The sequence below is a fragment of the Macaca fascicularis genome, chromosome 3 (assembly GCF_037993035.2).
Source record: "Macaca fascicularis isolate 582-1 chromosome 3, T2T-MFA8v1.1".
NCBI lineage: Eukaryota > Metazoa > Chordata > Mammalia > Primates > Cercopithecidae > Macaca > Macaca fascicularis.
Window position 1 is genome coordinate 97,182,566 of NC_088377.1, and position 24,741 is coordinate 97,207,306.

The 24,741-nt window shown below is 40.3% G+C and overlaps 1 protein-coding gene and 1 long non-coding RNA gene across 4 annotated transcripts in view; one reads left to right on the forward strand and one right to left on the reverse strand.

Annotated features, from left to right (window-relative positions):
* The window catches only part of LOC135969784 (uncharacterized), a 33,740-nt gene extending 31,458 nt beyond the window's left edge, over nt 1-2,282 (reverse strand). Inside the window, exon 1 of one of the 2 annotated variants that reach the window (XR_012432547.1) lies at nt 2,030-2,282. This is a non-coding gene — a long non-coding RNA (uncharacterized lncRNA). Of the gene's footprint in view, nt 1-1,978 lie in introns of both variants that reach the window. The other variant, XR_010585184.1, reaches the window with a different exon arrangement.
* Nucleotides 2,283-2,419: 137 nt separating this feature from the next.
* NT5C3A (5'-nucleotidase, cytosolic IIIA) overlaps nt 2,420-24,741 on the forward strand; it is a 49,567-nt gene continuing 27,245 nt past the window's right edge. For both annotated transcript variants that reach the window (XM_005549838.3, XM_005549835.4), the window contains exon 1: nt 2,420-2,628. Coding sequence is in view for 1 of the 2 variants with exons in the window: in XM_005549835.4 (XP_005549892.1) it covers nt 2,476-2,628 (153 nt within the window). In the remaining variant the exon portion in view is untranslated. The remainder of the gene's footprint in view (nt 2,629-24,741) is intronic.

A 24,741-nucleotide genomic window follows, 5' to 3' on the forward strand; every position in this document is an offset into this window, starting at 1 on the left:
GCACCCTGTGACTCCCACCCCTGCCCGACAGAGAACAACCCCCCTTTGACTGTAATTTTCCTTTACCTGCCCAAATGTTATAAAATGGCCCCACCCCATCTCCCTTCGCTGATTATCTTTTCAGACTCAGCCCGCCTGCACTCGGGTGAAATAAACAGCCTTGTTGTTCACACAAAGCCTGTTTGGTGGTCTCTTCACATGGACAAGAGTGAAACGCAGCACCATGCCCAGCTAATTTCTTTGGTTTTGCAGAGTTTGCAGAGACAGGGTCTCACTATGTTGCCCAGACTGGTCTCAAACTTGTGGCCTCAAGCAATCCCCCAACCTCGGGCTTCCAAAGTGCTGAGATTACACGCACGAGCCACCTCACCTGGCCTGATTTCTTTCATCAGTATTTTGTAGTTCCTGCAGAGATTTGTATTAGTCTGTTTTCATGCTGCTGATAAAGACATACCCTAGATTAGGCAATTTACAAAGAAAGAGGTTTAATTGGACTTCCAGTTCCACGTGGCTGGGGAAGCCTCACAATCATAGCAGAAGGCAAGGAGGAGCAAGTCCCATCTTACATGGATGGCAGCAGGCAAAGAGAGAATGAGGAAGATGCAAAAGCGGAAACCCCTGATAAAACCATCAGAGCTTGTGAGACTTAGTCACTACCACGAGAACAGTATATAAGAAAACACCCCAATGATTCAATTATCTCCCATCAGGTCCATCCCATGGGATTTATGGAAGTACAATTCAAAATGAGATTTGGGTGGGGACACAGAGTCAAACCATATCAAGATCTTTCATCTCTTTCAATAAGAGTAATTAATATGTTAATTCACATAGAAGCTGAAATGGCCTCCAAACATGGCCAACCCTCTTAGATTCAGAAAGACAAGGTTTACACTTACAAAAACATATGGACCCCCTTTCCTCCTGGAAATTTACTACCAGGGTTTGTAGTCTAATAGACTTTACTCCTACAGCTTTAACATCTCATATATATGATAATCAGACCTATGATATAGTATAACTAGTTAAAATATACATCACATTTCAGAGTACCCACATTCTTCCCATGTGCAGTTGATGGGCCGTATTACAAAAACAAAATTTGGAACTCCATTTCTGTTTTAGATTTTACACATCTTCAAGACGAATGTTATTGTCTACAAAATGTTTAAAATCCTGAAATTATAGAAACATGGCTTTAGTCTCTACCCATTCAAAATAATATGTAATATATGGGGAAAAAAAAAGATGTTTTTGTTGAGGAAGAAAGATAAATGAGGCTGTGACCATCTTAGGCCTCACAATCAGACAACATTTAAGTCATATTGCTATTTGGTGCAAAACCGGATTCATAAAAAATTACTCTGGAGACAAAATGACACAGTAATATGGATATTGATAATCAAATATTACAGTATTAAAACTCAGTCTTCCTCAGGTTATACTCCCAGCTAACTTACTTTGGGACACGTTCTCGGTCTATACTGAGTCTATGTTCCCAGGCTTAAGTCCTCAAACTTGGCCGATAATAAAACTAACAATGATTTCTTTAAGTTTTAGTGCCTGTTATTTCACCTTTCGGTCGACAAACTGTTTTTCTCATGTTTCTCTGTCTTACATCAATGTAATTTGTAGACCAGCCAAATAATCTAAAAGGCTAGAAGGAAACAATTTTTCCTCTCCTACAACTATTTCCTCTCGTCCTCCGGCTGAAAGTTGTTCCACGTCCCGGGAAGAGGGGGTCCCACCAGGCAGCACCACCAGCTCCACAGAGTTGGAGCGATTTCCCCAAGAAGCTCCGCTGCGCCCCTCGTCACCCCCAGAGACCAGCAGAGGAAATGGCATCTATCCCTTGGAAGACACTAGGCAGGAGAGAACAACTGCAAGCCCTTCTGCTCACACAGAGGAGGAAAGGATTTCGGAGGCGGCGAATGGGATGTAGCAGAAACCCGACGGCCGCGGCGGAAGGGACACCTACCCTCCCCGGCCTAATTCTGAGCCGTCTTCGCCCGGTTGTCATAGCACTTACAACGGACGCCACTGCGCAGGTCACACCGTGCCGCACCGCCTTCTGGGGGCCGGAGTCCAGAGGGGCTGAGGCGCAAAGGTGGCGACCGACTTCTGAGTGGGCCGCGGTTGGAATTAGATTTCTATTGGGGCGGGGCTCGAGTGAACCACGGCCTAATCCTCATTAGCAGAGAAGGATAATTACTGCAATACTCTGCCCTGCCCTGGCAGCAGCTCCTGAGACCCTGAGTCTGCGGAAGGCCCGCCCCCAGCCTGGGCTCCGGGCACAAGCCACGCCCCTCCCGCCGAGTCCCCGCCTCTCCCATCGATGGCGTGTGGGTGGGGCTTCGTGGGGGCGGAGCTGCGCGGGGCGGGGTGTCGCGGGCTCGTCCCTGGTGCTCTGGGATCCCGCGCTTCTGAGACTCGCAGTCTCCGCGAGTTGCCTGTTTTTTTCCTGCTGGGACGCGCATGAGGGCCCCGTCCATGGACCGCGCGGCCGTGGCGAGGGTGGGCGCGGTAGCGAGCGCCAGCGTGTGCGCCCTGGTGGCGGGGGTGGTGCTGGCTCAGTACATATTCACCTTGAAGAGGAAGACGGGGCGGAAGACCAAGATCATCGAGATGGTGAGTGTGGAGGCTCGGCGCGCCCAGAGCACGCGAGGGACCGGCTGGGCCGTCAGCTGGCCTTGGCCGCTGCTCGGTCGCGACCAGGAGCTGCCGGCGTCGCCTGTCAGGCTGGGATCTCGCTAGCTCGGGACGAGCAGCTTGGAGGACGCGGCTGCCCCGCGTGCGGCCACTCCTCGGGCTTGGTGACCAGGGTTGCGGCTGCGGCCCTCGGCTGCCTGTGGTCTTTGTTAGGTTTCCATTTGAAGGAGCAAGGCAGAAAATAGATGAATCGGACACAGGCTACCTTGTGCTGCAAAACCCGTTTCTCTAGAGAGAAGCTGCATGTCCTGGGCAGGCCGCTCCTTCTCTCCCTGCCTTGCTCCCGCCCTCCTCCCGGATCCGCGTCAAACCGTTGCCGCTCATCTAGTTACAATTCCCGCAGAGGACTAGTTGTTTTATGTTGGGACTGCCATGAGTTAGATTATGAAAATGTGCAATATCTAAAATTTTACAAGAATGACAATCCAGAAGAAATTCAGGATAGTTTATTTTGTGTTTGAATGTATTCCTTCTTGTCTCAAAACTCCCACGAAATATATTTTTGTTCATCTTAACTCCCAAAGCTCTTGTATAAATTTTCGAATTTAATTTTTTATCGAAGAGGGTGTGTCAATAATTACATTTGAGATACATTATAAGTAATTCGTTTCAAAAATAAGGATATTTAGTTTCGTTTTGTATTTTAATTAGATCCCACTCAGGAAGACAATTCTTGCACAAACTTGGATTCTTATGTATTTTCTGAAATGCATAATCCTGGGTATACGCCTGACCGTGTGCTATACATGTGAACATTTAGGGTCAGCTGAACATCTAGGGTCAGATGACAGAGAAAAATTTTAAATCTACTACACTAAATAATATCATTTTAGGTTGTAATACTTGGAATTTCTCAGCACCTGCAATGTTCAAACTGATGAAAGACACGATTTGTCCTGTAGGTTGTATTGACCCCAGGTTGAATACAGCCAGATTTGCATAATTAAAAGTAGCCAGTGTCCCAGCTATTTGGGAGGCTGAAAGGAGGATCACTTGAGTCTGGGAGTTCAAGGTTGTAATCACACCTGTGAATAGCTGCTGCACTCCAGCCTGGGAAACATAGCGAGACCGTCTTTGAAAAAAAAAAAAAAAGTTCCCACTTGTCTCATATTACAATAATATTCCACAATTTTGAATTAATTTATTCTTAAAGGGTCTTAATCATTCTAAAGGCTTATGAAAATTCGTTTCTCCCACTTCTGTAGGCCCACAGCAGCAAATGGTTTTATCTCAGAAGTTTCATTTTGCTCTTGTTGCTTTCCTGCTCAGAAAACTTGGCTTGCTTTTGCCCACAACCCAAGGTTAATAATGCCTGTGTAGGGGAAAAAACCGGGTTGCCATATCTCCCTGTCTGTGCTTAAACTGTAGATTGGTCTGTTATACTGCTTCTCTAAGCCAAGTAAGGTTAAAAATCAATGTTTTCACAAAATCCTTCAATGATACCATCATAGGAACAGTTTGCTATCTTTGTGACAAATAATGAAGACCTATCAAGAATACCAACTTATTTGTACTAAAGAAATCAGTCATTATTTACATGTATGCATAGTGTATCGATTCAGATTGTAATATATGTGTAGCCTGCTAGTAGCTTTTCAATGGAAAAAGTGAAAACAGCTCATGTTAACTTTTTAAATTTTAATAGTTTGCTTCTTCAAGTGGAAGAAGTATTTGACTGGAGGTCAGAAGACCTGGGGTGGAATCCTGGTTCTATCTTTCTGTAATAATGTGGGTCTGCTCTGCCCATCCTCTCCCCTCCTCCTTCAGAAAAATCTCTGCAAACCCATGATGTCCAATAGACATAGCTCATATTGGACACAGCTAGTAGAGTTAACTACCTAACCAAGTTGGGCCTATCTAACTGGCTAAGAAAACCAGTAACTTCTGGGACTTGGCTCAAAAGGATGCATTGTCTTTCAGGAGTTTTTAATTGAGAGACATGAGGAAGTTGCTAGTGGGTTGTTTATGCTACAGCTGAAATATTCCATAGGCCTGCAAGATTAATGTACAGAAGAAGCCAGTCGTGGCCAGGCATGGTGGCTCACACCTGTAACCCCAACACTTCGGGAGGGTGAGGTGGGAGCACCCGGTCTCGAAAAAAAAGAAAAGAATGAAAGAGAATATGGATCAAGAAACTGAATTGTAAAGGAATTTTGTAAAGCCATTATAGTTTGCTCTTTATTTTGCAACAAAAGATCATCGAAGGTTTACTTTGGCAAGGTAAGGTGGCTCTCGCCTGCAATCCTAGCACTTTCAGAGGCTGAGGCGGGAGGATCCCTTGAGCCCAGGAGTTCGAGACCAGCCTAGGCAGCATAGGGAGACCCTTTCTCTACAAAAAATAAAGATATTAGCCAGTGCAGTGGCACACACCTGTAGTGTAGTCCCAGCTACTTACGGGCCAGAAGTGGAATCTCTTGAGTCAAGGTGGTTGAGGCTGCAGTGAGTCGTGATCATACCGCTGCACTCGAGCTTGGGTGACAGAGTCACCCAGAGTCTCAAAACAAAGAAACAAAACACCCAATACTGTGTTTTATGAAAATAAAGTGGATTGGAAGGGAAGATCCTGGAAAGAAAGAAATTTAGGAGGTTGGTAGTATTTCTTGCGAAAGAGGATTAGAGGCCTTAAACTATGCCACTAGCAAGAGGTATGGAAATAAGGGATCAGGAGACAAACATTTCAGAGATAAAATCAACGGGACTTTGTGGCAGCACAGACTGTAGGGTCATACAAACCTAGTTTTGAATCTGGTTTTTCTCATTTATCAAGCCATGTGACCTTGGGCAAATTACTTAACCTCTGTGAATCTCCCATTTTTCATATATTAATTGGGAGATAATGATAGTACCTACTTCATAGGTTGTGAGGATTAAATGAGATAACACAGTACCTAGAACATAATTGCTTTCTTTCAGAGCTTATTATTGGTTATCATTAAACAAAGGGATTAATTATAAGAAGAAATAACTTTAAGGTTATCAGGTAACTGCTGATTCTGGATATATTATTAGCCAAGATGAAGAGGAGGAAAAAGCAGCAGGTTTGGAAAGTAGCCAGGAGGTAAGGGAAATGTGGAATAACAAGTTCACTTTAAGTCATATGAAATTTGAGATGATCGAGAAATGACCAAGTAGAAATGTTCATGAAATAGTAAATATATTTAAAGTGCTTAGAAAAGTACCTGGCCCAAAGTAACCAACATATACATTACTTATTATTATTATTAGCAACAGCAACTAAAAATGGAAGGCTGGTGCTGCTCTAAGAGAAATTGGGGCTAGAAATAATATTTTCCCAAATGTCTAACCTCTCAGTGGCAAGTGTGGAGATGGATATTATTTCTCATCCATAGTTTTACAGCAAGAAGAAAACAGAAAACTTGGCAATGCCTAACATTGAAGGAGTGTTCATTAAAGACGCTGAAAGCTGTCAGAGGTGGAATAACAGGAAATGTTTCCAAAAGAAGGGGCAGAATTAGCTGTGTCCATCTTCTCTAAGGTCAGAAGTTGATGACAAGGTCAGAAGTTGGTCTGAAAGCAGGGGGTTGAGCCACCATTGGTAAAACAATGATGTGAAGAAAACTAAAAACGACTATTGGGCAGAGGAAATAGTTGTGCTGAGGATGGGTATTTTGTTTTGTTTTTCAAACGGTTGGCACACGAGTGTGTTGGTGGGCAGAGGAGTAGTGAAAAGCAAATGGTTAAAGATAAGCAGAGGAGAAAGAATAATCAGTCTAGCAAAGTTCTAGGGGAGATGTGGACAGACGCCCTTTGAAGCGAATACGGAACATCTCTGTCTGTCTGAAAGAGATTACTCTGGGCCAGGCACGTTGGCTCACACCTGTAATCCCAGCACTTTGGGAGGCCAAGGCAGGCAGATCACCTGAGATCAGGAGTTTGAGACCAGCCTGACCAACATGGTGAAACCCCATCTCTAATAAAATTTTTTTAAAATCAAGTGTGGTGGCGGGTGCCTGTAATCCCAGCTACTTGGGAGGTTGAGGCAGGAGAATTGCTTGAACCCAAGAGGCAGAGGTTGCAGTGAGCCGAGATCGCGCCATTGTACTCCAGCCTGCACGACAGAGCAGGATGTCATCTCAAAAAAAAAAAAATACTACTCATACTGAGTTATAGTTACTTATTCTCCATATTCTTATTATATCTTATTATTTGCGGCCCTAGATTAATTAATTGCCTCCACCTACTTCATTCTTTACTTCTATCCAGTTAATCTGATTTTTTCCTACTAAATGACACCTCTTTCAAATGTTACCTACCAACTTCTTTTCTAATTTCTCCTGCAATACCAGAATGCATTCTATTTTTATCAGCAGATTTTCAGTTTTTCTTTAATAGAAAGCTACCAAAAAGAGGATGAGACTAGAATTCAAAGAAAGAACCAAAAGGAAAAAAAAAAATGAAATTGCTTAATCTTCTTCAGTTATTCTAATATCCTTTATTAAATTCTCTTAGAGTATTTATCCAGTGAAGTAAAATGCAAACACAACACCAGAACGAATGTGTAGTCTTAAGTTTAGCCCCTAAAGAGCATCAAGGAAGGTAGGAAATTATTTAGACAGCAGGATAGGGGAGATGGAACTGTCACTAGAACCTCCACAACCAGTTAAAAATGGTCATTTCCAATTTAAACATATCTCAACTATTTACTGCTTTGTTGTTAACACCAACTGTTACTTCTTAAGTAGCTGATGTGGTTTTTTTTTTGAAACTTTACTGTGTTTCTTTCTAGGACATAAATTTCTTTTCTTATTTTATTTTATTTTTGAGGCAGGGTCTCACTCTGTCACCCAGGCTGGAGTGCAGTGGTTGAATCTCAGCTCACTGCAACCTCCACCTCCTGGGCTCGAGCCATCCTCCCACCTCGGCCTTCAGAGTAGCCAGGACTAAAGCATGCACCACCAGGCCCAACTAATTTTTGTATTTTTTGTAGAGATGGGGGTTTTGCCACATTGCCCAGGCTGGTGTCAAATTCCTGGGCTCAAGAGATCCACCCATCTTGGCCTCCCAAAATGCTAGGATTACAGGTGTGTGCCAACTGTGTCTGGTCCTAGTAGATAAACTGTTAACAAAAACTTCTTCCCTTCTTCCACTTTTAAGACAATATAGGCCAACTCTGGGGGCATTGCCTATGAGTTAGCCCTGCTCCTCAAGGAGCAGTTAAAAAAAGAAAAAAGGGCCGGGAGCGGTGGCTCACACCTGTAATCCCAGCACTTTGGGAGGCCAAGGCGGGTGGATCACTTGAGGTTGGGAGTTCGACACCAGCCTGACCAACATGGAGAAACCCCGTCTCTACTACAAATACAAAAAATTAGCTGGGCGTGGTGGCGCATGCCTGTAATCCCAGCTACTTGGGAGGCTGAGGCAGAAGAATCACTTGAACCCAGGAGGCAGAGGTTGCAGTGAGCCGAGATCACACCATTGCACTCCAGCCTGGGGAACAAGAGCGAAACTCCATCTCAAAAAAAAAAAAAAAAAAAAAAAAGTCAGATATTTTCTGGGTATTATGCTGAGTTAATGGAAAGCCCACTATTGAGTGTGTATTTTAAAAAGGAAGGGAGAAGCAGCCCAAGTTTTAAATAACTGCTTTAGTGAATCAAATAGACATTGTATTTTATTTTATTTTATTTTATTTTATTTTATTTTATTTTATTTTAGAGACTGGGTCTCACTCTGCTGCCAGGCTGGAGTGCAGTGAAGCGATCATGGCTCACTGCAGCCTCAAACTCCTGGACTCAATCAGTCCTCCCACTTCAGCCTCCCGAGCAGCTGGGACTACAGGCATGTGCCGCCACACCTGGCTAAGCTAAATTTTTAATTTATTTATTAATTTTTTTTTTTTTTTTTGGAGAGACAGGGTCTCACTATTTGCCCAGGCTGGTCTTAAACTCCTGGGCTCAAGCAATCCTCCTGCCTTGGCTGCCCAAAGTGCTGGGATTACAGGTATGAACCACCATACCTGGACAGACTTTTAAAATATCTCCATATCTCAATTTTTATCTAATTTATATCAGTGCTTAGATTTATGACTTTTTAGGACCTGTTTTGACATCTTGATTCATTTTGTAAAACATTTTCTCTGAATTCCTTTGGCATTTCCTGATGATTTCTCATAATTTAGCAATTTATACAGTGTCTTGTATTGTTTATTATTATTTATGTTCCTTGAGGGTCTGGATGGGTGCTTTTCTTTTGGTCTTATTTATTTTTGAGACAAGGTCTCATTCTGTTGCCTGGGCTGGAGTGCGATGGCATGATGATAGCTCACTGTAGCCTCAAACTCCTGAGCTCAAGTATTCCTCCTGCTTCAGCCTCCCAGTTAGCTGGGAATATAGGCGTGAGCCATTATGCCTGGTTAATTTTTTATTTTCTGTAGAGACAAGACTTTGCTGTGTTGCCCAGGCTGGTCTCAAAATCCTGGGCTCAAGCAATCTTCCCAACTCGGCCTTCCAAAGTGCTGGGATTGCAGGCATGAGCCACCTGACTAGCTGGTCTCTTTTAAAATTAGTTGCACTTGACTGAGAAAAAGAGAGACCCCAAAACAGTGGCTTCAATAAACAGAAAATTTTATTTTTCTAATGGAATGAGAAATCCAGAAAACAGGCAGTTGCTTGTGTTAATTAGGGCCATAAGGATATCAAGGCGTAGGTCTTTGACATTTCCCTTGTCTTTTCTTCGTGGTCATAAGATGGTCGTTGCAGTCATGGCCAACGCGTCCATGTTTCAGGCAGCAGAAAGGCAGAATCAGGGAAGAAAATACCTATTTCGGTCAAGCTGAATTTTCTGCTTACGCATAATTGGAGAGAACAAGATTATCTGGCCACCCTTATGTAAGTGAAGTTGAAGAATTGTTTTCTGATTGAGCACATTGCCACTTTCCAACAAAAATGAGATGTTATTAGTAAGAAAAAAAGGGAGAGAGTCTATTAAATGGGTACTCATAATACAGCAGTAGAGAACACAAACTCAGAATAGCTTCTATCTTCTTTTTTTTTTTTTTTCGACACCAAGTCTCACTCTGTGCTAGAGCGCAGTAGCATGATCTCAGCTCACCGCAACCTCCACCCCCCAGGTTCAAGCAGTTCACATGCCTCAGTCTCCTGATTAGCTGGGACTATAGACATGCACCACCACGCCCAGCTAATTTTTGTATTTTTAGGAGAGATGGAGTTTTGCCATGTTTGCCAGGCTGGTCTTGAACTCCTGACCTCAGGTGATCTGCCTGCCTCAGCCTCCCAAAGTGCTGGGATTGCAGTTGTGGGCCACCACGCCCAACAGCTTGTATCTTTTGTTTACCCCGAGTAAAGATATATTCATTCACACTTGAAATATCTAGATTTTAAGTAGCTCTCAACACATAGCCACCTCCTTCATATGTCCTAGTGAGATATGGAAGCTAATCTCCCAATTATGTGTCACAACTAGCTTCAAAACTATAGACCTAATAGTACTCCAAAAATGAATGCAGATTGAGCATTCCTAATCTGAAAATCTGAAATCCAAAATGCTTCAAAATCTGAAACTTTTTGAGCACTGACATGATGCCACACAAGTGGCTGAGATATTGACACCTTTGCTGTCTGATGGTTCAGAGTACACAAACTTTGTTTTAGTCACAAAATTGTGTAAAATATTTTATAAAATTACTTTTAGGCCTTGTATATAAGGTGGATGTGAAACATAAATGAATTTCATATTTAGACTTGGGCACCATCCCCACCATATAATGTGTGTGCAGATATTCCAGAATCCCAAAATACCCGAAATCAGAAACACTTCTGGTCCCAAGCAGTTTGAGTAAAGGATATTCAACCTGTGTAAGGTTGTGAGACATAGCAACAAAAGGCTATGTGATAAAGAAACAGGAGATGACATTGGGTAATGATTCATGGCTGAGGTGATGTTTGAAGGATAAAAATCATGATTGCTCCAGTTTGAAAAACAGGAAAATACATTAAATTCTTTTTGTTTGTTTGTTTGTTTTGTTTTTTGTTTTGTTTTTTGAGACAGGGTCTCGATCTATCACCCAGGCTGGAATGCAGTGGCACCATATGGCTCACTGCAGCCTTGATCTGCTTGGCTCAAGTGGTCTTCCTACTTCACCCTCCCCGGTAGCTGGGACCACAGGCGCATGCCACCATGCCTGGCTTATTTTTGTTTTTTTTTTATAGAGATGGTTTGGCATGTTGCCCAGGCTGGTCTCAAACTCCTGGTCTTTAAGCCATCCCATCTCTACCTCCCAAAGTGCTGGGATTATAGGTGTGAGCCACCATGCCCAGCCCATTAAACTCTTAACATTATCAAAGGCTATATTCAAGATGATCTTGAATTCCCAAATTGGCAAACATGGAAGTGTTTGTGCCAGGCATATATGACTTTGTCCTTTCAAATCGTGTTTGTCACGTTTCCTGTAGATTATCTGCATGCCACAAGTTAACCACATTTTCAACTTTAATGAAAAGTTGTTCTCTTATCTAGTGAGCTACTTTTATGTTAGCTAGAAACAGCTCCTTCCTGAAACAGTTTTAGCTTTACAATTTTTTTTTCTCTTTCCTTTTGTTGTTAATTCATTTGCCTAACAGATGGAGTCCCCTTTTAACTGGATACTTACATTTTAAATTTATTCACAAATTTTTTTCTGACTAAAAGCCATTAGTTCTTTTTTCTTTCATTCATTTATGTATCTTAAGAAATGGGATCACGCTCTGTGAGCCAGGCTGGAGTGCAGTGGTGCAATCATAGCTCACTGCAACCTCGACCTCCTGGGCTCAAACCATCTTCCCACCTCAGCCTCCCGAGTAGCTGGGAGTACAGACATGTGCCACCATGCCTGACTAATTTTATTTTTAGAGACAGGGTCTTGTTACTGGGCACGGTGGCTCACACCTGTAATCCCAGCACTTTGGGAGGCCAAGGTGGGCGGATCTCAAGGTCAGGAGTTTGAGAGCAGCCTGACCAACATGGTGAAACCCTGTCTCTACTAAAAATACAAAAATTAGCCAGGCGTGGTGGTACATGCCTATAATCCCAGCTACTCGGGAGGCTGAGGCAGTAGAATGACTTACACCCAGGAGGCAGAGGTTACAGTGAGCCAAGATCATGCCGTTGCACTCCAGCTCTGGACAACAGAGCAAGACTCCATCTCGAAAAAAACCCAAAACAGAAAGTGTCTTGTTATGTTGCCCAGGCTCATTACATTTTTAGATCCTTTTACTTTCTTCACCTTGATTACCAGTACTAGCCATTGATTGGGGAGCAAGAGGTGGGCATTTTTTCCTACAATATAGCGATTTTTTACAACCTGGCTAAGGCTCATAAGAGCTGGTTATATAAACCATGACAACTAGAGAAGGATGAAACCTTATTTTGAAATACAGGGTCCCATATACTAGTGTTTTACACCAGTGGTTCTCAAAGAGTGGTCCCAGTCCATGGCATCAGCATTGAGCAGGAACTTGATATATATGCAAGTTGTCTAGCCCTACCCCAGACAAACTATCAGAAACTTTGAGGTTGAGCCCAGCAGACTGTTTTAACAAGCCCTCCAGGTGATTGTGATATGTGCTAAAGCTTGAGAATCATTTAAGTAAATAATTCAAATTATTACCACAGCAAAATGTAAATTTTATGTGTAACAAAACTTCCTGGTTACTTGCTCACAAATAATAGTTAGAATTGGGGCTGCCAGACAATTACTGTATAAAGAGAGTGATGAGGATGTAGAAAAATAGGTACTTTCATTTACTTTATTAAAGGCAGTATACCATTGGTTAAATGAATAATATTTCATTTGTATAATAAAATATTGGGCAGCTGTGAAAAAGAAATCTGTATGAGTTAAGTTTTTTTTTTTTTTTGAGACGGAGTCTCTCTGTCACCCAGGCTGGAGTACAGTGATACGATCTCGGCTCACTGCAACCTCTGTCTCCCATCTTCAAGTGATACTCGTGCCTCAGCCACCCGAGTAGTTGGGATTACAGGCACCTGCTACCACTCCCGGCTAATTTTGTATTTTTAGTAGAGACGAGGTTTCACCATGTTGGCCAAGCTGGTCTCAAACTCCTGACCTCAGGTGATCCACCTGCCTCAGCCTCCCAAAGTGCTTGGATTACAGGTGTGAGCCACTGTGCCGGGCTATGTTAACATTTTAAAAAGCTCAAGAAATGGTGACAAGGGGAAAGGCAAGTTGCAGAACAGTTGTGCTCCGAAAAGAAATACACACGTATATCCTTCTGTCGTTGGAAATTAAAAAAAAAAAAAACTTTTGAAGCTGTTTCTAGTTTTACTAATGACTGGACTTGGGAGGATGAGACTGGGAAGGGAGACTTCAACTTTTTCATCCTTTAACTTTTTATATTGTTTGACATATAAGCATGTATTGCTTTTATATATTTTTAAAATTGGTTTTTTAAAAGCAGCAAGATTTTTAAAAGTGTGTTGGGACCACATTGTAGAACCTCTCTATTAGTATAAGATATTTGCAGTTTATTTGCTAGAGAGTCTTTGGGTATGGTTTTTAAAATAAGTGATACCATCTGGAATGCATTTTGATACAATTAAACTGATAACTGAGCACACACTAAATTAACATTATTAGAATCTGGAGGTGGGGAGCAGGAATTAAAATAAACCTGTATTAAAGATAATGAAGTATTAAACTGTTATAGGAGCCATAGAAAGAGGAAGACAGAAAAGAGATGGATTGCAGAGGTGAAATCTATAGGACTTTGTATTTTTTGCACAGTGTTTTGGATTATCCTTAATTTTCATAGTACTTTGAATGCTCCATGTGTATTTTATGTTAAATAGTTTCCATATTTGCCTCTTTTGTTTGCTTTAAAGATAGTTCAGTTGACCTGGCGTGGTGGCTCTATAATCCCAGCACTTTGGGAGGCCGAGGCGAGCGGATCACGAGGTCAGGAGTTCGAGACCACCCTGACCAACATGGCGAAACCCTATCTCTACTAAAAATACAAAAATTAGCTGGGCGTGGTGGCGGATGCCTGTAATCCCAGCTACTCAGGAGGCTGAGGCAGGAGAATCACTTGAACCTGGGAAGCAGAGGTTGCAATGAGCCAAGATTGCACCACTGCACTCTAGCCTGGGTGACAGAGCGAGACTCCGTCTCAAAAAAACTAAAGAAATGAAAAATAAAAATAATAAAAATAAAAATAGTTCAGGCATCACATATTTAGAGTTATTAAAGTAGAGAGAGAGAGATAAAGAATCTTAAGTCCTATTTTAGCCTTTATTCTCTTTTAAATTAGAGGTTGCAGTTTATATCTTCAGCCTAACAACTTATTTAACATGTAATGTCATTAAACCATACCTGATAGGTTTTTTTTTTCTCTCCTTAAAAACAGCAGTAGGGAAATCTATACAATTCCGTTTTTCCATCAGCAGGTGGCAGACTTCTCTGGCCATTGTGACACACTACTATTCTATATCAAATTATCTTTCTTGTGTTAACGCACTTTTATGTTAACTCTCAGAGTTGCTTAAACCATTAATCTAAATTAATCTAAACCATTAATTTATACCAAGTATGACAACCTTCTGCCATTATAGACTTAAATGCCATTTTGTCATTTTTTTCATATATGTTGTTTATCTTCCTCATTTTCAAGGTGCTATTTTTACAAAGTAGTTTAGCAGTTCATTAAAGAGTTGCTTCATTTGTTTGCCAAGTTCCTTCTTGTAATTAGGTGGAAGTAGATAGCCAGTGCCTGCAAGATCCTTCCTGTCCCCGTTCTATCTTCTCTACTGCCTTGTCAGAAGGCATAGGCTTCTCCTTTACCTCATCTCCGATATCGTTAGTTACGCAATCTCCCCAGTGAAAAAGATGTTTTTCAGTCCATCTGGATTTCTCTGTCAAATGGTTAGGGTTCTAAGGGAGCAAGTTGCTAGATAAAATTTGATGAGACAGGAAAAAGTTGAGAACCCAAGCATTATATACAGCATAGCAAAATGTTGCAAAGTAGAAACTCACTGTAGTCGGCTTAAAAAAAAAGGAGGCTTCACTGGGACTAGAACTAGAAAGCAGTTAGAAACTGCCTCCCATTTGGATTAATTTGGCACTGTGCTGTCATTCCGTAACTAGGGAAAAACTAAAATTTAGAGGTGTCTACTATGACCAAGTATACTCTACACATTTATTTAATCCTTAAAACACTGTCTAGCTGTAGTTACTTTTCTAATTTTCTGTTAACTCACTTAGGAACTAGCTACTTAAGTAGCATAGTCAGCATCAGTCTGATTTTTGTACTCTGAAGCTTTTGGATAGTTTCCCTGCTTGGGTAATTTTAGCAGGTGTACATTTGTTGCCAATTTTTATTTATTTATTTATTTATTTTCTTGAGACTAAGTCTCTCTCTGTTGCCCAGGCTGGAGTGCAGTGGCACTATCTCGGCTCACTGCAAGCTCCGTCTCCTGGGTTCACGCCATTCTCCTGCCTCAGCCTCCCGAATAGCTGGGACTATAGGCGCCTGCCACCATACCTGGCTAATTTTTTTGTATTTTTAGTAGAGACGGGGTTTCACCGTGTTAGCCAGGATGGTCTTGATCTCCTGACCTTGTGATCCACCCACCTTGGCCTCCCAAAGTGCTGGGATTACAGGCGTGAGCCACTGTGCCCAGCCTGTCGCCAATTTTTAAAATTTTGATATCTTTCCAAGCTAGATAAATAGAATAAAAGTTCTATTTTGTGTACAATATATACATAAAAGAGATTTTGTCACATGTTCGTAATTTTGGTAAGATAGGGAACTGTAGTGTTCCATAATTTTTGTTCTGTAATTCTTTGTGTGTGGCTTATTTAGTAATGATATACAGTATCTTTTTCCTTTAACAAGTTATAGAATCTATGGCTTGAACAGAAGACAATCTTGTAAGGGAATGGGGTGGTCTTTGAAAGTTTAATAGTTGGTAAATCCTTGGTTCAAATCTCAGCTCTGCCACCTTTTAATGGTTTATCCTTGGACAAGATACTAAACTTTTCTAAGCTTCAATTGCCAGTTATCTAGAATGGGGATGATTCATCTAAATACTCTTATGCCTTGTTTACTTCAGGGTATTATATTAAGAATGTATTTTGTCTTTGTCAGGCAATGTTGCTGTAAGACCTAATAATAATAATTAATAAATAATATGTTCTTAGTGTTTGTATTTTATTTCACTTGAAATAAAATACATAGTAGTTATTCAATAAATATTGTCCTATCTTCTCCCTTCTGTTAATAAAGCTAATTTTGTCCAACTTACTTTTAGACACGATACTCCCTTAAAGTAGGTTTAATTATATAATGCATTAATCATTATCTCTAAATAATATTCCATTTGAGCCCTCAGATTTGGAGATAGTAGAATGTTTAGTTATGTCATACATCTTTCTTAAAGTTTAAAAAGATGGGATATGGGGAGATATCCAGCATTATGTCAAATTTTTAGCAACAATTTGTAACCTGAGCAGTTAGCACTGTAGAAAACGGCCTGATCCGTGAATGCTTGCCATAATTGTTGAAGATGATTTAAGTGACCCAGGGAGTCTTGGAAGCGTTGCATATATAATTATTTAATTTTGAGCTACTGAGATTTAATTTGGCTCAAACTATACAAGAAACATAAGTTATGATAGATAATAAAGCTTTCATATATGTTTTACTCACTTTTGAATCCCCTCTAGTACACTTATAGCAAGCATAGATCATGTGATTCACTATAGATTTCATAAAACTAACTTATGAGGTCCACATTCATGGGTTTCTAATCATGTGACCTAAGTTTAAATTAATAATTGGGCTCATGAGTACCTGAATTATGATCCAGATTTAAACTGTTTGCCAGGCCGGGCAAGGTGACTCTTACTTGTAATCCCAGCACTTTGGGAGGTGGAGGCAGGAGGATCACTTGAGCCTAAGAGTTAGAGACCAGTCTGGGCAAAATAAGGGGACCTCATCTCTACTAAAAATCAAATAGATCCAAAAAAAGAAGAAAGAAAACACACACACACAAAAATCAAGTATATCAATACCATAAATGAAGACTCCATTTATGGTATTGTCTTACATCCTGTTTTCTTGAACCTGACCTACCTATTGCAACATAAATGTCTTTTCCTCTAAAAGTTTATTTAAATACAGAATTTAATCCTATTTAAGAAAGTAAAAGAGACACACACACACACACACACACATACATCAAAGCCAGGTGTGGTGGCATATGCCTGTAGTTCCAGCTACTCGAGAGGCTGAGGCAGGAGGATCACTTGACCCCAGAAGGTTGAGGCTGGTAAGCTGAGATCATGCCACTGCACTGTAGTCCAGGTGATAGAGTGAGACCCTGTCTCAAATAAATAAATAATTTATCCATTTTATTTTGTATTGATTCTCTTTTTATATCATATACACGTTGATATAAAAGTGAATCTAGATGAACAAAACAAATCTATAATTTTCACCACCTTAACAGACCCCTATTTTAGTAAATGTACTTCCTTTATTTTTCTATGTGTGTAATTATTATCATTTTTTTACCCAAATGAAGTCATTCTGTAATGTTTTAAATCAAGATTATTTACTTAATTTGTTTATAAATTTACACTTATATTTACATGACTATATTGTATTTATGCTATTATATCACCTGGATATCATAACTATTTAAAAATTTCTTTAATTGATGCATAGTATTCAACTCAAGTTATCACCCGCCAATCCTTCATATGATTTCAGATAATTTTGCTACTAGTTACTATTAATTCATGAATTTAAATCTCAAAATACTTTTGTTTGTTATTCTCTTGCCTTACTATTTATTTAATGTGTTTAATGTGGCACAGTAAGAAGGGAGGGTAGTAAGTTAAATCTTACTTTTTACTCGTCATTTAGATGTAGTCAATATAGTGCACCAGTAATAAAAGCTTAAATTGCATTACCTTTTTGCCATTTTTTTTTTATTAGTATTATACTTTAAGTTCTAGGGTACATGTGCACAACGTGCAGGTTTGTTACATATGTATACATGTGCCATGTTGGTGTGCTGCACCTATTAACTCGTCTTTTACATTAGGTATATCTCCTAATGCTATCCCTTCCCCCCCCCGCTCCCCACAATAGGACCTGGTGTGTGATGTTCCCCTTCCTGTGTCCAAGTGATCTCATTGTTCAATTCCCACCTATGAGTGAGAACATGCGGTATTTGGCTTTCTGTTCTTGCGATAGTTTGCTGAGAATGATGGTTTCCAGCTGCATCCATGTCCCTACAAAGGACACGAACTCATCCTTTTTTTGTGACTGCATAGTATTCCATGGTGTATATGTGCCACATTTTCTTAATCCAGTCTGTCACTGATGGACATTTGGGTTGATTCCAAGTCTTTGCTATTGTGAATAGTGCCGCAATAAACATACGTGTGCGTGTGTCTTTATAGCAGCATGACTTATAATCCTTTGGGTATATCCCCAGTAATGGGATGGCTGGGTCAAATGGTATTTCTAGTTCTAGATCCTTGAGGAATCGCCACACTGTTTTCCATAATGGTTGAACTAGTTTATAACTTATAACAAAATAGTGATTTTAAACAATATTGTTTGTTTCTTTTTAAGGGCAAGAATACCAATTGTGAGGTGTAGAAGGAGTCCAAAATTAAAACAGAAAGCTTTTCATCTTATTTCATTTCAATCATAGAGATTCAGCTATAATTAAAAAAAACATTTGGGAGGCTGAGGTGAGAGGATCGCTTGAGCACAGGAGTTCAAGACCAGCCTACTACGCCTCATTGTTAGACCTTGACTCTTAAAAAAAAAGAAGCCAGGTGTGGCAGGGTGCACCTGTGGACCCAGCTACTCCAGAGGCTGAGGCAGGAGAATTGTTTGAACCCAGGAGGCAGAGGTTGCAGTGAGCCGAGATTGCACCACTGCACTCCAGCCTGGGTGACAGAACAAGACTCTATCTCCAAAATAAATTAAAAAAAAAAAAGTCAGTGCTAAGCATCTTGAAATATTCAAATATACGGCATTTGAAAGGAGAGACAGGAAAAACTCTCTTCATTTATGTTATTGTCTTACATCTTATTTTCTTGAACCTGACCTACCTATTGTAACATAAATGTCATTTCCGCTAAAAGTTTAAAACAAAATTTAATGCTTTTTAAGTAAGAAAATAAAAAAGATATAGTTCATGTTCAACAATTTTACTTGAGTTTTTGGAAATTAAGTTACTTGATCTGGATTTTTGCAATTTTTTTTTTTTTTTTTTTTTAAGACAGCCTCCCCCTGTCACACAGGCTGGAGTGCAGTGGCATGATTGCACTGCAGCCTCTACCTCCTGGGCTGAAGTGATCCTCCCACTTCAGCCTCCTGAGTAGTTGGGGCTACAGGCACATGCCACCACACTTGGCTAATTTTTTAATGTTTTTTGTGGAGACTGGGTCTCCCTATGTTGCCCAGGGTGGTCTCAAACTCCTGGGCTCAAGCAATCCTCCTGCCTTGACTTCCCAAGGTGCTGGGATTACAGATGTGAGCCACAGCCCACGGCCTAGATTTTTGCAAAGTTTAAGAAATGCATTGAGATGGGAACCATAGGTTCTCCTCAGTTTGCATATACATATGTCTGTAAATTCATAAGGCTGCAATCAGTCTCACTCACAGTCATCTACTAGGATAAATTTTTGCAGTGATCTTAAATGATAAAAAACATGAGGCTGGGCTTACTGGCCTAGCGCCTATAGTCCTTAGGAGGTTGAGGTGGAAGGATCACTTGAGCCCAAGAGTTCCACGCTTTAGTGTGCTGTGCCAATCAAGTGTCTGCACTAAGTTCAGCACCAATATAGGAACCTCCTGGGAGCAGAGGACCACCAGGTTGCCTGAGGAGGGGTGAACTAGCCCTGGTTGGAAATAGAGCAGGTCCAAACTCCTAAGCGGATCAGTGGTAAGGTCACGGCTGTGAATACGCATCGTACTACAGCGTAGGCAACATAATGAGACCCAGTCTCTATGTTTTTTTTTTTTAAAGAAAATTAAAAAAAAAAATGAGGGCCGGGTGCAGTGGCTCACGCCTGTAATCCCAGCACTTTGGGAGGCCAAGGCGGGTGGATCATGAGGTCAGGAGATTGAGACCAGCCTGGACAACATGGTGAAACCCCATCTCTACTAAAAACACAAAAATTAGCCAGGTGTGGTGGCGCACACCTGTAGTCCTAGCTACTCGGGAGGCTGAAGCAGAAGATTCGCTTGAACTCGGGAGACAGAGGTTGCAGTGAGCTGAGATCGTGCCACTGCACTCCAGCATGGGTGACAGAGTGAGACTCTGTCTCAAAAAAAAAAACAAAAAAAGAAAATTTTCATTTGCCGTTCATTTTCAAAAAATATAGTAAATGATTGTTTCGTCTCTGTTTTCTGCTCCTTATACATTTTAAACCATATTCATGTAAACATTTATAGTACCTTGTTTCAGTTCTATTTTGAACAGTCATAATATTGAAGTCAATTCACTGTTGTCTTCAGGGAGGTTTGAAGAGAAGTTCACATACCTAGACTGATGTTTTGCATGTTTAAAAAAATCATCTTTCTATTTACATCATGCAGCAATTAGCAAGAACAAGTTTCGCAAGAGTCAGTATAGAGACTATTGCATCTCATCTTCTAAATTGCCTTCCTTATATGGTGGCTTCATTGTTTTATTTGGAATAACTTCCTAGGGTGTCATCCGATTTAAGTTTAAAAATACATTCCTTGTTGGAAAGGTAATTGGATTATAGTAGCCCAACTATAAGTTAGTAGGTAAGTCTAGATTGTATTGTTGAGAAATAACAATACTTGCTACAGGTTTTATGCGGGATTATGATGTGATTTCTTTTACATGCAACTTTTAATTAATGCAATACCTTTGTTTACTTCCCTGTCCCAATGTTAAAGACAAATAATAAGTTATTAAAGCTTAAATTCATATATTTGGTTTTCTGAGGGCTTTTTGTTTTTTCTTTATTTGGAATTTCTGAGAAATCTTCTGATGACAAAATACGATGTGATAATTTTTAGTTTTTCAAGTTGATTGAATAATTGACTATCTAAAAAGCTCTTAACTAGTTACTCAGAAATACAAATGGAAATCCCTTTTTCCATGGATAAAGACATTCAGTTTCAGTGTTAAAAGGGGAGGGAAAAAAATCTTCCAAAGATGTGAATTCTGTACAGGTGCTGTGCTCTTTGGCATATGAATTTTAGATCCAGAGTTTGCCACTAGAAGTGATAGGAGTGATTTCTGTTTCTATGTCAATGAGTAAAGAAACTCCAAGGCAACAGGGCCCAGTTATTGTGTACAGAGGTGAAAGTCCACTGTGCAGTTAAAGAACCTGTCTTTATAACTTTGTACTTCCATATCCTTTCTATCCCTTCTCAAAAAAAAAAAAAAAAAAAAAAATTAAGTGCCCTGGAGCTGTTAGAAACAAAATTCAGTATCTTTGATTCAGTGCTTTGCTTGTGTCCTTGTTCCTTTCTTGTGGCATATTTTTTAAACATTCTTACTCATTCGTAGACTTCTCAAGCCCTCTCATGTTATGTGTTGCCCAGAGACAGCCTGATATAGTTTGGTTCAAAAAGTTTCCTATACAAAATTAGCCGGGCATAGTGGCGCATATCTGTAATCCCAGCTGCTGGGGAAGGCTGAGGCATGAGAATCTCTTGAACCCAAGAGGGGGAGGTTGCGGTGTGCCCAGATCGCGTCATTGTACTCCAGCCTGGGCAACGAGAGTGAAACTCTGTCTCAAAAAAAAAGAAAAACAAAAAAAGTGTCCCAACTCTTGTACATTAAGTCACATAAGTAGTAAGTGTGTTACCTTCTCCTGACTTCAGATTCTTTATAAAAAGGGAGAAGTATTGTTTTTCTCTTAAAATTATACCAGTTGAATTACAATGTATATAAAGGGCCATTGCATGCTTCTGGGACTTTGACAAAGCAAGAAAGTGCTTGATACATGTTAGTCCCTCTTCCAGGGACACCCCACCAGTCCCACTATCTCACTCCTACCTCACTCCTATCACGTACACACTGGGTGGAATTAAAAAGATGAAGTCTGTTACAGGCAGGAAGCGACATCCATATTCCCCCTCTTCCCTCTTCTTAGAATCAGACTAGCAGGACTGGCACACACACCAGCAGAGCCCAAACCACCTACCCTTAGAGACCAACACTCCTTTTGATAGGATACCAGCCAGCTTTCTTTCCATGCCATGAAGTGTTTTGTTTTGGAGCCCACTAAGCTGGCTGGATTCCTTGCTTCTGTGTCTCTGTTAGAAACATTGTTTCAAACAATCCAACTATATGATGTTGAGTGGATTTTTAGCTTTCTTTTCTGATTATGGACACTATAGGTGCTACTCCTATGACGTTTTTTAACATGCTATTTAAATTTCTCAAGGAGCACATTTATTTTCTAAAACTCAGGTTGTAAAAATGGCCCCTTAATGTCATTACAAATACTGTCTTATGTATTCTATTTTAAACTTTCCTATACTTGTATAAAGATTTTTCCTCCGCAAATTGGTCTCTTGCTGTAGATACTATAACCTTTTTCAATCAATAGTAGACCATATGTCTGTAAATACTCAGCTCATGGAGCAGTACTGTGCAGTGATCTGAAACATGGATTCTGAAGTTAGAACTGAGTTTGAATCCATTTCTGCCACTTGTCAAGTATAAGGCTTAATTTGCTCACTAGTAAAATGAGAATAATACTAGCACATACCTTCTAAGGTTGTTTATAAGTATTATATGAGACAAGGAATATCAAGTGCTTAGAGACATCTGGCACATAGTAAACACAATACATTTTAGCTATTCATAATAATTTTTAAGAGCAGTATAATTTTATATTTTATGTATATATCACAGTTTATTCACCTCTTCTGTATTCGTGAACATTTAAATATCAGCCATGTAGGTTGTTTCCAGTTTCCCAGAATTATAAAACAAATTTGCAGTATACATCCTGGCAGCTAATTTTGTGTACCGCCTAATTTCTTTAGGAAAAATTTCTAGACACAAAATTGGTATGTCAAAGGGAATGTATATTGCTAATGCTTTTAATAGTATTTCTAAATTGCACTCCAAAAAGATTGTAAAACTATTATTTCAATATTCTTTTTTTTTTCTTTTTTTTTGAGTCAGAGTCTCACTCTGTCACCCAGGCTGGAATGTGGTGGCATGATCTCGGCTCACTGCAAGCTCCACCTTCCAGGTTCACACCATTCTCCTGCCTCAACCTCCCAAGTAGCTGGGACTACAGGTGCCCGCCACCACATCCGGCTAATTTTTTAGAATATAGTTTTAGTAGAGAGGGGGTTTCACCATGTTAGCCAGGATGGTCTCGATCTCCTGACCTGGTGATCCACTCGCCTTGGCCTCCCAAAGTGCTGGGATTACAGGCATGAGCCACCATGCCTGGCCCATTTCAATATTCTTGGTTGTTGAAAGTGATCTGTGAATCATCTTTCAAAGTGATATATTTCAAATTCTTACCATTGTTAACTATAGTAATATTAAAGGACATTTAAGTCATCATTTTCATATATAATACAGAACTATTTTAGAAATGGAACCCTTTTGTGGCCCTTGAGTCTTCATTACTGATTAGAAATAATAGGCTATCCTCTTAGAGGAGTGTTTCATTATGAATTTTATTATTTTATTAAAATAAGATAGCAGTGTCAAAGGTTTCACATTTGGTAGATACAGATTTGGATAGTTTTGTTTTTTGGTTTTCGGTTTTGGGGTTTTTGTTGTGTTTTGTTTTGTTTGTTTTTTTTTGAAACAGAGTTTTGCTCTTGTTGCGTGGACTGGAGTGCAGTGGCACGATCTCAGCTCACTGCAACCTCTGCCTTCCGGGTTCAAGTGATTCTCCTGCCCCGAGTAGCTGGGATTACAGGCACCGGCCACCAGGTCTGGCTAATTTTTTGTATTTTTAGTAGAGATGGAGTTTCATCGTGTTGGCCAGGTTGGTCTCGAACTCCTGACCTCAGGTGATCCACCTGCCTCGGCCTGCGAAAGTGCAGGGATTACAGGCATGAGCCACCACACCCAGCCTGGATAGCTTTTTAACACCAATTTTAACAGCAATTAAAAATTTTTTTCATGTTATTTTTAATAGAGAATGATACTTCACAAAATTTGATTACTGAAATATTACCTAGACTAGATTTCTCTGAGGGCAGTAGAGAGAAAGCCGATAATAAAAATTTATTTACGTAAGTGTAGCGTAGCCATGTTCCTAATGATAAAGTTTCCCACAGCCCGTGGCATAACTTATCTATCAGGTCCAGACACATGGTATTAGCATATTGCCACCCTACTACTCAGGTTAAAAGCAAGACTAGTTCTCTTTAAAAAAATAAAAATAAAAATATTTTCTTTACGACAGTTGGACTGCTCTTATTTCTAACAGGAAGGAACTTTTTCCCAAAATTTTTTAAAATAGAAGTTAATTTTCATTTTCAGATTTTATGGCTGGTCTCATTAAAAGTATAGGAAAATATAAAAATTACTTTAAATCCCACTGCCCTTTGCTAAAGACTATTAACAGTCTTTTTTTTTTTTTTTTTTTTTGAGACAGAGTCTTGCTCTGTCGCCCAGGCTGGGGTGCAGTGGCCGGATCTCAGCCCACTGCAAGCTCCGCCTCCCGGGTTTACGCCATTCTCCTGCCTCAGCCTCCCGAGTAGCTGGGACTACAGGCGCCCGCCACCTCGCCCGGCTAGTTTTTTGTATTTTTTAGTAGAGACGGGGTTTCACCGTGTTAGCCAGGATGGTCTCGATCTCCTGACCTCGTGATCCGCCCGTCTCGGCCTCCCAAAGTGCTGGGATTACAGGCTTGAGCCACCACGCCCGGCCTATTAACAGTCTTTTGACCACATTTGCATATATCTTGTCTTTTTGTTTATGAACTTTAAGTGAGGTAATCTTTTTTTTAATTGTGGTAAAATATACATAATATAAATGGTACCATTTAAGCCATTTTTAAGCATTTAA